Consider the following 15,610-nt stretch of genomic DNA (forward strand, 5'->3'; position numbering starts at 1 on the left):
TTCACCCTTTCGACCAGGGGGTCTGTTTTATGGGCCCTCACGTGCTTTCGCAGCAAGACGGGCCCCGGAGAGGTCAGCCAGGTTGGTAGAGTGGTTCCCGTAGTCGACTTCCTGGGGAAAACAAACATTCGTTCATGGGGGGTGGCGTTAACGGCAGTGCAAAGTAGTGACCGGATGGAGTGCAGCGCTGTCGGGAGGACTTCCTGCCAGCGGGAGGTTGGGAGGCCCTTAGACTTTAAGGCTAAGAGGACGGCCTTCCATACCGTCGCGTTCTCTCTTTCCACCTGGCCGTTCCCTTGGGGGTTGTAGCTGGTGGTCCTACTTGCTGCAATACCTCTCGCTAGTAGGAACTGACGGAGTTCCTCGCTCATGAAAGAGGAGCCCCGGTCACTATGTATATAGTTTGGGAACCCGAACAAGGCGAAGAGGTCGTTCAGGCATTTAATGACCGTGGTACTGGTCATGTCTGGGCAGGGGAAGGCAAAGGGGAAACGGGAGTACTCATCAACAATGTTGAGGAAGTACACATTACGGTCAGAGGACGGGAGGGGCCCCTTAAAGTCGATGCTCAGGCGCTCGAAGGGGCGGGTGGCCTTGATCAGGCTTGCTCTGTCCGGCCTAAAGAAGTGCGGTTTGCACTCGGCGCAGGTCTGGCAGTTCCTGGTTATGGTCCTGACCTCCTCGATGGAGTAGGGCAGGTTGCGGGCCTTAATGAATAATAAGTAAATGAAAAATTATACAATTTACAAGAAAATGATTACACTTACTTATACAATAACATTTTCTGTGTTAGAAATGCTTCTATCGGTGTTTTCTGTCAAAGGCCTGTGACTATGCAAGAAGCCAAAACCTTGCGTTCACAGGGGTAGCAAGTTGGAGTTTTCAACATGCACTTATAGAGGCAATTTCTAGAACCTGCTTGATTCACTAGGCTATTCACAGCATACCTGCTATTTATAAATCCCACTGCTTCAATGAAAAATGACTTGAGAATGAAAATCATCAGGGAAACTCTTTCTTTACAGGTAACGGTAATTACTTTTTTATATAACCGTGTTGGGTGAACCAAATTGGGTGTAGAGCTGTACAAAGCCCTGGTTAGATCACACCTGGAATTCTGTGTTCAGTTCTGGGCACCACACCTTGGGAAGGATATATTCGCCCTTGGGGGGGGGGGGGGGGGGAGTGCAGCGTAGATTTACCAGAATGATACCTGGACTCCCCAAGGGTTAAACTACGAAGAGAGATTACATAAACTAGGGTTATATTCCCTGGAATTTAGAAGGTTAAGGGGTGATTTGATCAAAGTTTTCAAGATATTAAGGGGACTGATCGGTTAGATAGAGAGAAAGTATTTCTGCTGGTTGGGGAGTTTAGGACTAAAAATTAGAGCCAGGCCTTTCAGGGATGAAGTTAGGAAACACTTCTACACGCAAAGGATGGTAGAAGCTTGGAACTCTCTTCCGCAGCCCGCAATTGATGCTAGGTCAATTGTTAATTTTAAATCTGAGATTGATAGATTTTTGTTAACCAAAGGTATTAAGGGATATTGGGCAAAGGTTAGGTCACAGTTCACCATGATCTATCTCATTGAATGGCCGAATGGGCTCGAGGGGCTAAATGGCCCCGTTATGTTCCTAGTGGCCAATGATGCTAACCAACAGGCAATAATCCAAATATTTCTGAACAGGCTAGGTTAATCACCGGTGAGGTGAAGATGGAGTTCAACACTGATAAATGGTAACGTGCTTGAGGTAATCACTCAGCAAAGAGTTCTGGGGGTTTTGCTGGCTGTGTCATTTAAACCGTCAGCTCATTGCTCACATGGGGATGAAGAGAGCAAAAAAAAATGTTAATTAATTCCCTCAGCTATAAATACATGTCTTAGGAGATGGTCTTGAAATTATACCTGGTCTTGGTGAAGCTGTTTCTGGAGTATTGTTTTGTTTTAGTCTCTGTATAATAGGAAAGATGTATAATTATTGGAGCGAGTCAAAAGATGTCTACAAAGCTGATTCTTAAACTTAAGAGGATTGATTTATGAGGAAAGATTGTCTACCCTGGGACTTTACTCACTGGAGAAAAGTAAAATGGGGGGTGGGGGGGAATAGATCGAGATCTTTAAGATTTTCACAGATATGGAGAATTTAGTACTAGGGTGTCGAAGGAAAATAGGAAATTTAGGCAACTCGTTTTTTGAAGTAAGAGTGTGATAAAGTTATGGAACAGATTCCCAGCAGGGAGTGGTGGAATGTGAATGATTTTCAAAAAGGACTGCATGAATTACTATTCGAAAAGGTTATAGAGGCCTTTGTTACAAAATCAACGTGGAATTTGACGGGAGGTTTGGAAAGGTAGGCAAGACGGACCAATGGCCTCCTTCCAAAACGTTATGCTATGTTACTATCTTGCGTTACTTCCAACTTTTCCTGAAGTAACTTGGAAACAAAACCCCGTATACATGCACTAGCGGATCTCCTTCAACTACATTTATTCAGCAAAGTAAGCAAGCCAAACACAGATACAGCCGAGGAGAAAATCAGCAGGCGAGGAATAAATTGTAGCAGGTCTTTTGGTTTTATAATGTATTCCAAAATATTACAGCAGCTGTATCTGTTGTGCTTGTATACATAATAGTTGCTTTGAGCTTTTGAGATATAAACAGTAACAATGTCTGGGTGGACTGTACTATTATTAAAGTTGAAGGGAGGGTCTGGAATAAAGTGCCAAATCTTAAAATATTTTGCAAATAGGATACTATGGTAGAGATGATTGAATAAGATTCAAATCAGGAAAGATTAAACCAAAGTTTTATATATTATCTAGCCTTCATAATAAAAGTCATACCCTAAACAGGCGGACAGTAAAAGTAAAAAAGCTGCTTCATATTGCATTCAAAAATGTATTTATATATTTGTGGTATGCGAGGATGAATTTATTTTATCTACCGGCACTGGGTGAAGATTGAAGCAATCAAAAAAATAAATTTTACCGTCTTTGGGAAGATCTCTTGCAAACTTCTCTGAAATCTTGTACTGATATGTCCACTACCCACTCTTGAAACAGTATAACCTCCAACAGGAGCAATGACATGGAGGATCCACTAATAAATAATTTGTATGTTGAAGTCTTTTGTTGAAACAAATCAGTGGCAGAGCGGACCCTATCAAAGTTTGATGGCCCCCATCAACCAAAACCCCACCGGGCTACTAAATTCCACATGTTAGGACTACTTTTTTAAAAATATCATTTGAAATTGAAGAGAATATATATTACAAACCATCTTCATGTGGAGAAAGCCTGCTGAAAATGTGACACTTTTTTCTACATGTTAAGCCAGGAAGCTCGAAACTGAATTGGGTTTATGTTTTGGATTGATTTGCAAAAGGCTCGAGACAATTAATGCCAAATATAGGTGCTAGGCTGCTGGGATTTTGCATCACTCAGTTGATGCTATCAATTGGTTCCACATTTTCCAACAATCTCTGATGATTCAAACTGAGGTTTCTGAGAGTGAATGAGCCAGTGTTTTAAGCAACAATATGTAGTTGTGAGGGAACCAGTTTAATGTTGATTACTGTGTAATAGATGCAGAGTACTTTCAGGCCATTGTGAGAAACAGAATATAATGTCTGCAATCCATCATCAGAAATTTATCTCTGATTATCCATCTATAGTTGAAAATATTCTTGTGCAGTCTTCATCCACATTAAGTACTTGGACATTCTAATCTAGTTTTATATAAATACTGCCCTGCTTCTGCTATGAAGTCTTCTGTTTGTTATGAGTTAATAATTTGGACTTTTCCTTCACGTATTGATCTTGTGGATACAGGAACTGCTATTTAGAATTAATTTTAAAATATTTTTTCTGATTAATATCATAAATATTTTAAATTTCACTAACAGAAAGGAACACAGATGTTGAAGGAAATTCTGAAGATAGATGGTGCAAGTTCAGGCCCTGAGAAAGAAACTAATGTATCCTCTAATGTAAAGCAAGAAAGCGCTCTAACTTCCCCAGCCCATCCTGAGAAACCAGGATATCCATCCCACCAACGTCCAATAAAAAAACTTGGTAAGTAATAAATGTCGTTTGAACTGGTGCATTGGAACCCTTTTAACATTTGTCCTGTTAAAGATCAAGTCCACAAAGAGGATGGCAGTGTGGGGGGTGCTGTTCTAGTAACTGCAAAACTATTACCAAATTAGCAATGGACTCCCAACGAAAAGACCTGAATTTGAATCCCAGTCTCAACTAGCATTTGTACTTGTTGAGTTTACTTGTCTCAGGAGATGAGCAATCTTGCTAAGGAATATGGGATCCAGCTTTGCCATCAATATATAGAAACAGAAAATGGTGCGATGTCGCTTTGTGCCTATGATTCTAGTCTCTGCTGTGAAATGCATCAAGCAGAGGCCATGCATTTCCTTATAGGGCAGTAAACATAGTGGAAGACTCAACCATGGGCCATTTATGTGCATCTCTTGTTGACCAGTTCCAGGAAAATGTTAGTGGTGGTCTATGAATCTGTTGCACACACCTACATGTCAATGTAGCATTACCTATTAGGGCATGAAACCATTTGGAGAAACTTTTTTATTTCCCCAGCTAACTTTCTCCCTTCCTCTTTCCTGGTGATGTTGACTCCATGCTGAGGTATGGTTCCACTGGTGCTGGATGCCTTCTGGTACCTTGCCTAAGTACCCATTATTAATATGGGAGCTTTGATGGTGACCGTGAATGATGACAGGCTATCTGAGTGCAGGAGTTCACATCAGAGTAAAGCCTATCCTGCTCTTAACCTGTCATCCTCACACCTGCTCTTAACTGGTCATCCTCATACATCCATAGTAATTAGGCATGGCAACCCCTTTGTACCATCAGGCCATGTGCAGTCATCAACACTACCCAATCCATTTACTCGCCTGAAGAGAGATTCTGCAGAGCTTTTCTTGCTCCACAAAAGTAAATTGAGTGAAACTCATGTAATTTACAAATTGAACTGGTGTCAGATCTGTACAATTATTCTTAAAATTCTCTCCCTATAAGTAGCTGCTAATATTGGAGTGAACTTGCCATCCTCAAGAATCAGTTATCAGTGATTGGCTCCAACCATTTTATTTTTTTAAATCAATTTCTGTTTACATTAGATGAGGAATTTACTGTGATTGTGTCAAGGTGAGGTAGCTGAATTACCATAATCGACATAAGTGGCTGAAGTTACTCATTGGATTTTGCTGATGATAGTTAAGCTACTTCCACTTTTTTGGGTTCTGTAACTCCAAGCCAGTCCCTCTGTCATATTATTAGTATTTTGCTAAAAGAAATGTGTTTTAAAAAAAAAAAAAAAAAAATATATATGTATACATATATTTGTCTAACTTTGACTGCTTTTTAAAAAGTGTGCTGAGTGACCATGGTATACCATTAGTATCAACCATTATACATTGTAGAATTTTCTGTTTAATTCCTATTGGCAAAATTATTATGTTTATGTATATGTTTTACAGAAAATAGATTAAAATGTACCCTTTGTTGTGTGAAATCTTTTTTTTTCTAGCTGCGCAAATCAACAAACCTCAGGGGTCACTGGGTGGAGAAATCTCAGGGCATTATCGGGGACAACAGCAGCCTCCTTTATCCACCCCAGTGTCAGAGTTGTTCGTCATTTGTGCCAGAGTTGGTCTACCACATCCAGATTTCTCCTTTATCAAGACCCCACAGGTTGGAACATATTTGAATTGTTACTTAAACTTAACAGTTTAATGCTCGCTCACAGAAACATAGAAGATAGGAGCAGGAGTAGGCCATTCGGCCCCTCAAGCCTGCTCCGCCATTCAATGCGATCATGGCTGATCATCCAAAATCGGTACCCGGTCCCTGCTTTCTCCCCATACCCCTTGATCCCTTTAGCCATAAGAAATATATCCAGATCCTTCTTGAATATATTTAATGAACTGGCCTCTACTGCCTTCTGTGGTAGTGTTCCACAGGTTCACCACTCTCTGGGTGAAGAAATTCCTCCTCATTTCCGTCCTAAATGGCCTACCCTTTACCCTTAGACGGTGTCCCCTGGTTCTGGACTCCCCGACCCTCGGGAACTTCCTTCCTGCATCTAGTCTGTCCGTTCCTGGCAGAATTTTATAAGTTTCAATGAGATCACCTCTCATTCTTCTAAACTCGAGCGAGTACAAGTCCAATCGACCCAATCTCTCCTCATACGTCATTCCTGCCATCCCAGGTATCGGCCTGGTGAATCTTCGCTGAACTCCTTCCATGGCAAGAACATCCTTCCTCAGATAAGGCGACCAAAACTGCGCACAATACTCCAGGTGTGTTCTCACCAAGGCCCTGTACAACTGCAGCAAGACATCCTTGTTCCTGTACTCAAACCCTCTCGCTACGAAGGCCAACATACCATTTGCCTTCTTAACCACCTGCTGCACCTGCATGCTTACCTTCAGCGACTGGTGCACAAGGACACCCAGGTCTCGTTGCATTTCCCCTTCTCCCAATCTATTGCCATTTAGATAATAATGCCTTCCTGTTTTTGCCACCAAAGTGGATAACCTCACATTTATCCACGTTATATTGCATCTGCCATGTTTCTGCCCAATCACCCAACATGTCCAAATCATCCTGGAGTTTCTCGACATCCTCCTCACAGCACACACGCCCACCCAGCTTTGTGTCGTCTGCAAATTTGGAGATATTACATCTAGTTCCCTTGTCCAGATATTTATATATATTGTGAATAGCTGGGGTCCAAGGACCGATCCCTGCGATACCCCACTAGTCACTGCCTGCCATTCGGAAAAAGACCCGTTTATTCCAACTCTTTGCTTTCTGTCTGCCAACCAGTTCTCTATCCAAGTCAATACCTTGCCCCCAATCCCATGTGCCTTAATTTTACATGCTAATCTCTTATGCGGGACCTTATCGAAGGCCTTCTGAAAGTCCAGATACACCACATCCACTGGTTCTCCCTTATCTATTTTACCAGTTACATCCTCAAAAAAAATTCCAGTAGATTAGTCAAGCACGATTTACCTTTTGTGAATCCATGTTGACTGTTTTCCAAGTGCTCTGCTATTACATCTTTTATAATGGACTCTAGCATTTTCCCCACTACCGATGTCAGGCTTACCGGTCTGTAATTCCCCGTTTTCTCTCTACCACCTTTTTTGAATAGTGGGGTAACATTAGCTACCCTCCAATCCATGGGTACTGTTCCAGATTCCATCGTATGTTGGAAGATGATCAGCAATGCATCTACTATTTCTAGGGCCACTTCCTTAAGTACCCTAGGATGTAGATTATCAGGCCCTGGGGATTTATCGGCCTTCAATCCCATCAATTTCCCTAACACCATTTCCCTACAAATACTGATTTCTTTCAGTTCCTCCCTTTCATCAGACCCTATGTTCCCCGGCATCTCTGGGAGGTTATTTGTGTCCTCCTTTGTGAAGACAGAACCAAAATATGTATTTAGTTGGTCTGCCATTTCTTTGTTCCCCATTATAAATTCCCCTGATTCTGACTGCAAGGGACCTACGCTTGACTTCACCAATCTTTTTCTCTTCACATATCTATAAAAGCTTTTACAGTCAGTTTTTATGTTCCCTGCAAGCTTATTCTCATATTCTATTTTCTCCTTCTTAATTAATCTCTTTGTCCTCCTTTGTTGAATCCTAAACTGCTCCCAATCCTCAGGATTATTGCTTTTTCTGGCCAATTTATATGTCCTTTCCTTGGATCTTAGGCTATCCCTAATTTCCATTGTTAGGCACGGTTGAGTCACCTTTTTTGTTTTATTTTTAAGCCAAACTGGGATGAACAAATTCTGTAGTTCATCCATGCGGTCTTTGAATGTTTGCCATTGCCTATCCACCGTCAACCCTTTGAGTGACATTCCCCAATCAATCCTACCCAACTCGTGCCTCAGACCATTGTAGTTTCCTTTATTTAAATTAAGGACCCTAGTCTCTGAGTCAACTACTTCATTCTCCATCTTAATGAAGAATTCGATCATATTATGATCGCTCCGACCCAAGGGGCCTCGTACAACAAGATTGCTAATTAATCCTTTCTCGTTACATAATACCCAGTCTAAGATGGCCTGATCTCTGGTTGGTTCCTCGACATATTGGTCCAGGAAACCATCCCGTAAACACTCCAGGAATTCCTCCTCCACCGTATTGTTACTAATTTGGTTAGCCCAATCTATATGTATATTAAAGTCACCCATGATGACTGCTGTGCCCTTATTGCACGCTTCTTTAATTTCCCTTTTAATGCCATCCCCAACCTCCGCCTTACTGTTTGGAGGTCTATATACCACTCCCACTAACGTTTTCTGCCCCTTGGTATTTCTCAATTCTACCCATATAGATTCCACATCAGAGCTAATATCCTTCATTACAATTGTATTAATCCCTTCTTTAACCAGTAATGCTACCCCACCTTCCTTTCCTTTTTGCCTATCTTTCGAATACCCCTGGATGTTGTGTTCCCTGCCTTGGCCATCCTTGAGCCACGTTTCCGTAATCCCAACCAAATCATATTTGTTTACCTCGATTTGCGCAACATGCTAGTGGCTGTCTGGTCCTGCTGATCAGCATGCTAAATACTAGTAGTCTTTTGCTGACCAAAGACAAATTTGATATCAACATCACTGTTTCAGTTTTTAGTCTTTGAATTAGTTAGGTTGGTGTTGAAGAATTTACTTGTTGCATTTTTCTCCAGTAGCTGAAATATAATTATGGTCATTAAGATTAGATTGCTGGACATACATTTGTCCAAGTTTCTGCCATGCAAGTTGGTAATTTTCCAAGGACACTGATTATGTTTGTCATCTTTCCAAATTTCCCTTGCTACAAGCATTTATTGAAAATTACAATTCATTCCACAGTCCACTGAAATCAAATACTCCTATCACTCAAACTTGGGCTGTGTACACAATAGGCAAACATGTCTGTATTTACCCCTTTTCAATCAGATTTGTTCTTGTTGATGCTGATCCTGCCCCTATTGATCCCAGTTGCTGGATGTTCGTCTGTGAACTAGTCTAATGTGAAGTAGTTAAGGTTTGAGCCATCTTAAGTTGTAGAAAATGGGTCAGTTACCCTGTAAAAGCATTGATATTTTGGAAACATCCCAAATATATTGCACTTCTGTCTTTTTTAGAAATGTCTTTATTGAAAATGTACTGTGAGGCATTGTTCCCATAATCTTGTATGCAAGTTTCAAAATATTTCCAGATTTCTGTTGTCCCTAAGCTTGGCTTTCAAGATTCAGATCTATAATTGTAACTCATTTTATCAGTTTTGAGAACAGTATTTCATTTTGCAAGAATCTATTTTGTCACAAGAATTCGTCAGTGAAGGAATGTTTCATTATTTTGAGAATTCTTGGGGTTTGAACCCATGGCCTTTACACTTGGAGGCAAGAGTGCTACCACTGAGCCAAGCCTGACGCCAAGTAATGCATGTGGGCTAGCCAAGAGTAAATACCACAGCTGCTGGCTAAACAAATTGGGTATCTTTAATTCTTCCCTGTAGAAAGTACCATTGATTCTTGTGCCCATAATTAGCAAATGTACTATTTATTTTGACTAAAGATTACTGTTGGCTTAGATTTAGATCGACTTTTTAAAAAGGTAATTTTAAGCTTGAAGGCTGCTGCAGTTACTTAGATACTGGCAACATTAAAGCACATTAGAATAACATTGATCAAGTAGATTCAGTACCTAGTGATCTGAACAAGATACTCACAATAGGAGAATTTGTGAGAGGATACTGACCTGTACTCTGCACTGCTAGTTTTTAGCAATGGTGCCGAAAGTTTATATGTCATACATAGGCCTAGAAATTCAGTTGTTTGCGCCAGCCGCTAGCGCCTTAGGAGGAGGAGATGTGGGGCGCTAGGCGGCTAGAGGCCGGGCGCAGCGCGATCTGCGCCTCTCCCCAACTTCAGTAAAGATTTAGCGGCGGCGCAAAGCCTTTGCGCGCGCTCAGCTGCGCGCGCAGATCCTGACGTCATTTCATCGTGCAACGCCCTTTGTGCGCCCCGAACCGGAAAGTCAGTGGCGCCGCCCTTCTTTGTGCCTGGCGCCCCCAGCGACTGGTAGAGGGGAACGGTTCCCAGTCGCTGCGGGGCGCGGGGGGGCGCTATTTAAAGGGGACTCCTCCTGCAGTATAAGTGGCAGCCATTTTGTGCCAATCCCTCTGTGTGAGAGACGGATATTTGGAGAGAGACAAAGGCAGAGAGCTTTCTACTTTGACTCAGCGCTTGCACAGGTACTTGTGGCTTCAGGCCAGAGCTTTGCACTTGGATTTCACTTTCAGTGCCATAGCCTTGAGTCGCCACATATAATGGGGGCTGCAATGGGTGGAAACGTTGGCTTTCTGCATTGCATTCAAAGGGATCAGAGACGCCGTGAGAGAGTGCCAGTCATGGCCAGATGGAGATTGGCCAACCGGCGTCGGCACAGGAGGCCTTACCCACCCAGGGTATACCGCCAGCAGTTCTCATATCTGAACATGTCTGAGGAGCAGTGTGTTCGGAGGATGCGATTCAGAAGGGAGGTGGTCACTGAGATCTGCCACCTGCTTCGCAGAGATCTGCAGCCACAGCTGAGGAGCAGGACGTCTGTCAGTGGCAGTGAAGGTGATGGTGGCTCTCAACTTCGATGCCACTGGCTCCTTCCAATCCGCTACTGGGGACATTGCCAACATCTCCCAGTTTGCGGTACATTGCTGCATCCGCCAGGTGAACAATGCCCTTTTCAGAAGGAGACGTCAGTACATCTCCTTCCCCATGACCCTGGACAAGCAGCAAGAGCGTGCAATCGGCTTTGGAAGAATAGCGGGCTTCCCCATGGTTGAGGGCGTAGAACTGATGAACCAGCAATGGTCAGGCCTTGCTTCAGGGCTGCAGTGTGCAGGGCATGGCAGCCAAACAAGTCGACCCTTCCCCTTTAAGAGCTGACCGGCGCCAGCGTGTCTGCCTTCATTGAGCAACTCGCCGCACCTGCGCTGCGCCCATCCTCGGTGTTAGCGCCCCGGATCGCCGGCTTAGCGCCTAATAGTCATGCATCGCCTGCTTTAGCGCAGCAGCAACCTCTTGGGGCGATGCCACTGAATATCGGCGAAGGTGGCGCGAAGTTGCGCCGGGCGCAAACTTTAGCGGCCGCCCGGCTGCAGCGCCCCAAACGTGGCTATACTGAATTTCTAGGCCATAGAGTCATAACGGCACAGAAGGAGGCCATTCAGCCCAATGAGTCCGTGCCAGCTCTCTGGAGCAATCCAATCAGTTCCATTCCCCTGCTCTATCCCTGTAGCCCTGCAAGTTTATTTCCTTCAAGTGCGTATCCAGTCTCCCCTTGAAAACATTGAGTGACTCCGCTTCCACCACTTCCGTCGGCAACGAGTTCTAGGTCCTCACTTCTCGATGTGTAAAAAAGTTTTTCCTCACATCTCCCCTGTATCTCTTGCCCAAAACCTTAAATCTGTGTCCTAGTCCTTGTACCATAACCTAGTGCGAACAGCCTTTCCCCATCTAGCCTATGCAAACCCGTCATAATCTTGTACACCTCTATCAAATCACCCCTCAACCTCCTTTGTTCTAATGAAAACAAATCCAGCTTCTCCAACCTGTCCTTGCAGCCAAGATCCCCCATCCCTGGAACCATTCTGGTAAATCTCCTCTGCACCCTCTCGAGGGCCTTCACATCCTTCCTAAAGTGTGGTGACCAGAACTGGACGCAATATTCCAGTTGTGGCCTAAACAGCTCTTTATAAAGATTCAGCATAACTTCTTTACTTTTGTACTCCATACCTCTATTTATGAAGCCCAAGATCCCATATGCTTTGTTAACCACTCTCCATATGTCCTGCCACCTTCAGGGACCTATGCACATTAACTCCCAGGTCCCTCTGTCCCTGCACACTCTTTAAAACTGTGACATTAAGTGTATATTGCTTCTCCCTGTTCCTTCTACCAAACTGCATCACCTCACACTTCTCTGTATTAAATTCCATCTGCCACTTGTCTGCTCATTCTGCTAGCCTTTCTATGTCCTGCTGCAGTCGATTGGTATCATCCTCACTGTTAGCCACACCCCCAAGTTTGGTGTCATCGGCAAATTTAAAAATTCTACTCTATTCCAATATCCAGGTCCTTTATATATCACAAAAAGCAGTGGCCCCAGCACTGACCCTTGGGAACACCACTGTCTACTATCCTCCAGTCTGAAAAACAGCCATTTACCACAACTCACGCTGTTTTCTATCTGATGCACTATCAATTGCTACAAAAGACTGGCGATTGAGAAAGTAATAAACAGGCTTTTATTACCAAAGAACAGAGCATGCCTTTTGTGGTTGCCTGGTATCCAAAAGGGCCGGAGGCTGCTGAGCAGCGACCTTTATACCCAGCCATGAGGGTGGAGCCAGGGGCGGAGTCAGCTGAGGCATGCACAGACAAGTACAACAATATGCAAGAGTGAACAACAGTACTAACAGTGAACAACAGTACTAACAGCAGTGGTGAACAACAATACTAACAACAGTGGTTTACCACACTATCCTTAAGCCAATTCCTTATCCAAGCTGCTGCTGACCCACCTATTCCATGAGTGTCAATTTGTTAACCAGCCTTCTATGTGGTACTTTGTCAAACACACACACAGAAACCCCACAGTGCAGATAGAGGCCATTTCGGCCCATCGAGCCTGCACCGACACCTTCCTAAAATCCATGTCAACAACATCCATTGCATTCCCTTCATCAATCCTCCTTGTTACATCATCAAAAAATTCAATTAGGTTAGTCAAACACGATCTGCCTTTTACAAATCCGTGTTGGCTCTCCTTAATTAACTTGCACCTCGCCAAGTGCCTGTTAATTTTTTCCTTGATTATTGTTTCTAAAACTTTACCCACCACTAATGTTAAGCTGACTGGCCTGTGGTTACTAGGATTGCCCTTACACCCTTTCTTGAACAATGGGGGGTGATTTTGCCAATGGGGGTGAGTTGGAGGCGGGATTGCTGCTTGTTGGGTTTTAGTCCTGCCTCCATCGACTTGTGGCCAACCCACGCTATTTTTCCTCGATTGACCTTGTTAAGCCCGCCCAGCGGGCATAGCAGGCCAATTAAAGGGAAGCTGGTTACAGACAACGTCAGCGTATGACGTTTCATCTGTCAAAAAATTGTACTATTGAATCTGTTTCCACCACCCTATCAGACAGTGCATTCCAAATCCTAATCACTCGTTGCGTACAAATGGTTTTTCCTCATTTGCCACCCACCTTAAATCTGTGCCCTCTTGTTATCGACCCTTCAGCCATTGAAAACAGTTTTTCTTTTTATTTACTCTATCTAACTCCTTCATGATTTTAAACACCTCTATCAAATCTCCTCTTAGTCTTCTCTTCTCCAAGGAGAACAACCCCAGCTTCTCTAGTATATCCGCGTAACTGTTATCCCTCATCCCTGGAACTGTTCTAGTAAATCTCTTCTGTACCCTCTCCAAAGCCTTCACGTCCTTCCTAAAAGTGTGGTGCCCAGAATTGGACACAATACTTCAGCTGGGGCTGAACAAGTGTTTTGTATTGGTTTAGCATAACTTCTTGGCTTTTGTACTCTCTGCCTCTATTTATAAAGCCCAGGATCCCATATGCTTTATTAACTGCTTTGTTAACCTGTCCTGCCACCGTCAAAGATTTGTGCACAAGCACCCCCAGGTGTTTCTGTTCTTGCACCCCCCTTCAAAATTGTACCATTTAGTGTGTAAGGTCTCTCCTCATTCTTCTTACCAAAGCGCATCACCTCACCTTCTCTGCATTGAATTTCATCTGCCATGTGTCTGCCCATTCCACCAGCCTCTGTCGTCTTGAAGTCTATTACTATCTTCCTCGCTGTTTACTACACTTCCAAGTTTTGTGTCCGCTGCAAATTTTAAAATTGTGCCTTGTACTATTTAAAAAAGGTGGTAGAGAGAAAGCGGGGAATTATAGACCAGTAAGCCTGACATCGGTCGTGGGGAAAATGCTAGAGTCCATTATAAAAGATGTAATAGCAGAGCACTTGGAAAACAGTGACAGGATCGGACAAAGTCAACATGGATTTACAAAAGGTCAATCATGCTTGACTAATCTACTGGAATTTTTTGATGATGTAACTGGTAGAATAGATAAGGGAGAACCAGTGGATGTGGTGCATTTGGACTTTCAGAAGGCTTTCGATAAGGTCCCGCATAAGAGATTAGCGTGTAAAGTTAAGGCACATGGGATTGGGGGCAAGGTACTGACTTGGATAGAGAACTGGTTGGCAGACAGGAAGCAAAGAGTTGGAATAAACGGGTCTTTTTCCGAGTGGCAGGCAGTGACTAGTGGGGTACCGCAGGGATCGGTGCTAGGACCCCAGCTATTCACAATATATATTAATGATCAAGACAAGGGAACTAGATGTAATATCTCCAAGTTTGCAGATGACACAAAGCTGGGTGGGCGTGTGTGCTGTGAGGAGGATGCAGAGGAACTCCAGTATGATTTGGACAGGTTGGGTGATATGGCAGATGCAGTATAATGTGGATAAATGCGAGGTTATCCACTTTGGTGGCAAAAACAGAAAGGCAGATTATTATCTGAATGGCAATAGATTGGGAAAAGGGGAAGTGCAACGAGACCTGGGTGTCCTTGTGCACCAGTCGCTGAAGGTAAGCATGCAGGTGCAGCAGGCGGTTAAGAAGGCAAATGGTATGTTGGCCTTCATAGCGAGAGGATTCGAGTACAGGAGCAAGGATGTCTTGCTGCAGTTGTACAGGGCCTTGGTGAGACCACACCTTGAGTATTGTGTGCAGTTTTGGTCGCCTTATCTGAGGAAGGATGTTCTTGCCATAGAGGGAGTGCAGCGAAGATTCACTAGACTGATACCTGGGATGGCAGGAATGACGTATGAAGAGAGATTGAGTCGATTAGGCTTATATTCGCTAGAGTTTAGAAGAATGAGAGGGGATCTCATTGAAACTTATAAAATTCTAACAGGACTAGATGCAGGAAGGATGTTCCCGATGGCGGGGGAGTCCAGAACCAGGGGTCACAGTCTAAGGATAAGGGGTAAGCCATTTAGGACTGAGATGAGAAGGAATTTCTTCACCCAGAGAGTGGTGAACCTGTGGAATTCTCTACCACAGAAGGCAGTTGAGGCCAACTTATTAAATATATTCAAGAAGGAGTTAGATATATTTCTTAAGGTTAAAAGGATCAAGGGATATGGGGAGAAAGCAGGGACAGGGTACTGAATTTGGATGATCAGCCATGATCTCATTAAATGGCAGAACAGGCTCGAGGGGCCGAATGGCCTACTCCTGCTCCTATCTTCTATGTTTCTATGTACTCTCCAGTCCAAGTCATTAATATATATCAAAAACAGTAGTGGTCCTCGTACTGAACCATGGGGAACTCCACTGTCTACCTCCCTCCAGTCTAAAAACAGCCATTCACCACAACTTCGTTTTCTATCCCTTAGACAATTTTGTATCCATGCTGCTACTGCCCCTTTAATTCCATGGGCTTCTATTTTTCTAACAAGCCGAGTATGTGGT

The 15,610-nt window shown here is 43.5% G+C and overlaps 1 protein-coding gene across 1 annotated transcript in view; it reads left to right on the forward strand.

The window, feature by feature from the left end:
* xrn1 (5'-3' exoribonuclease 1) overlaps nt 1–15,610 on the forward strand; it is a 144,801-nt gene that overhangs the window by 113,247 nt on the left and 15,944 nt on the right. The window contains exons 36-37 of the mRNA XM_085989602.1: nt 3,909–4,077; nt 5,564–5,727. Of these exons, the coding sequence (XP_085845728.1) occupies nt 3,909–4,077; nt 5,564–5,727 (333 nt within the window). The remainder of the gene's footprint in view (nt 1–3,908; nt 4,078–5,563; nt 5,728–15,610) is intronic.

The sequence above is a fragment of the Somniosus microcephalus genome, chromosome 6 (assembly GCF_052327205.1).
Source record: "Somniosus microcephalus isolate GS21.2 chromosome 6, FLI_Smic_1.0, whole genome shotgun sequence".
NCBI lineage: Eukaryota > Metazoa > Chordata > Chondrichthyes > Squaliformes > Somniosidae > Somniosus > Somniosus microcephalus.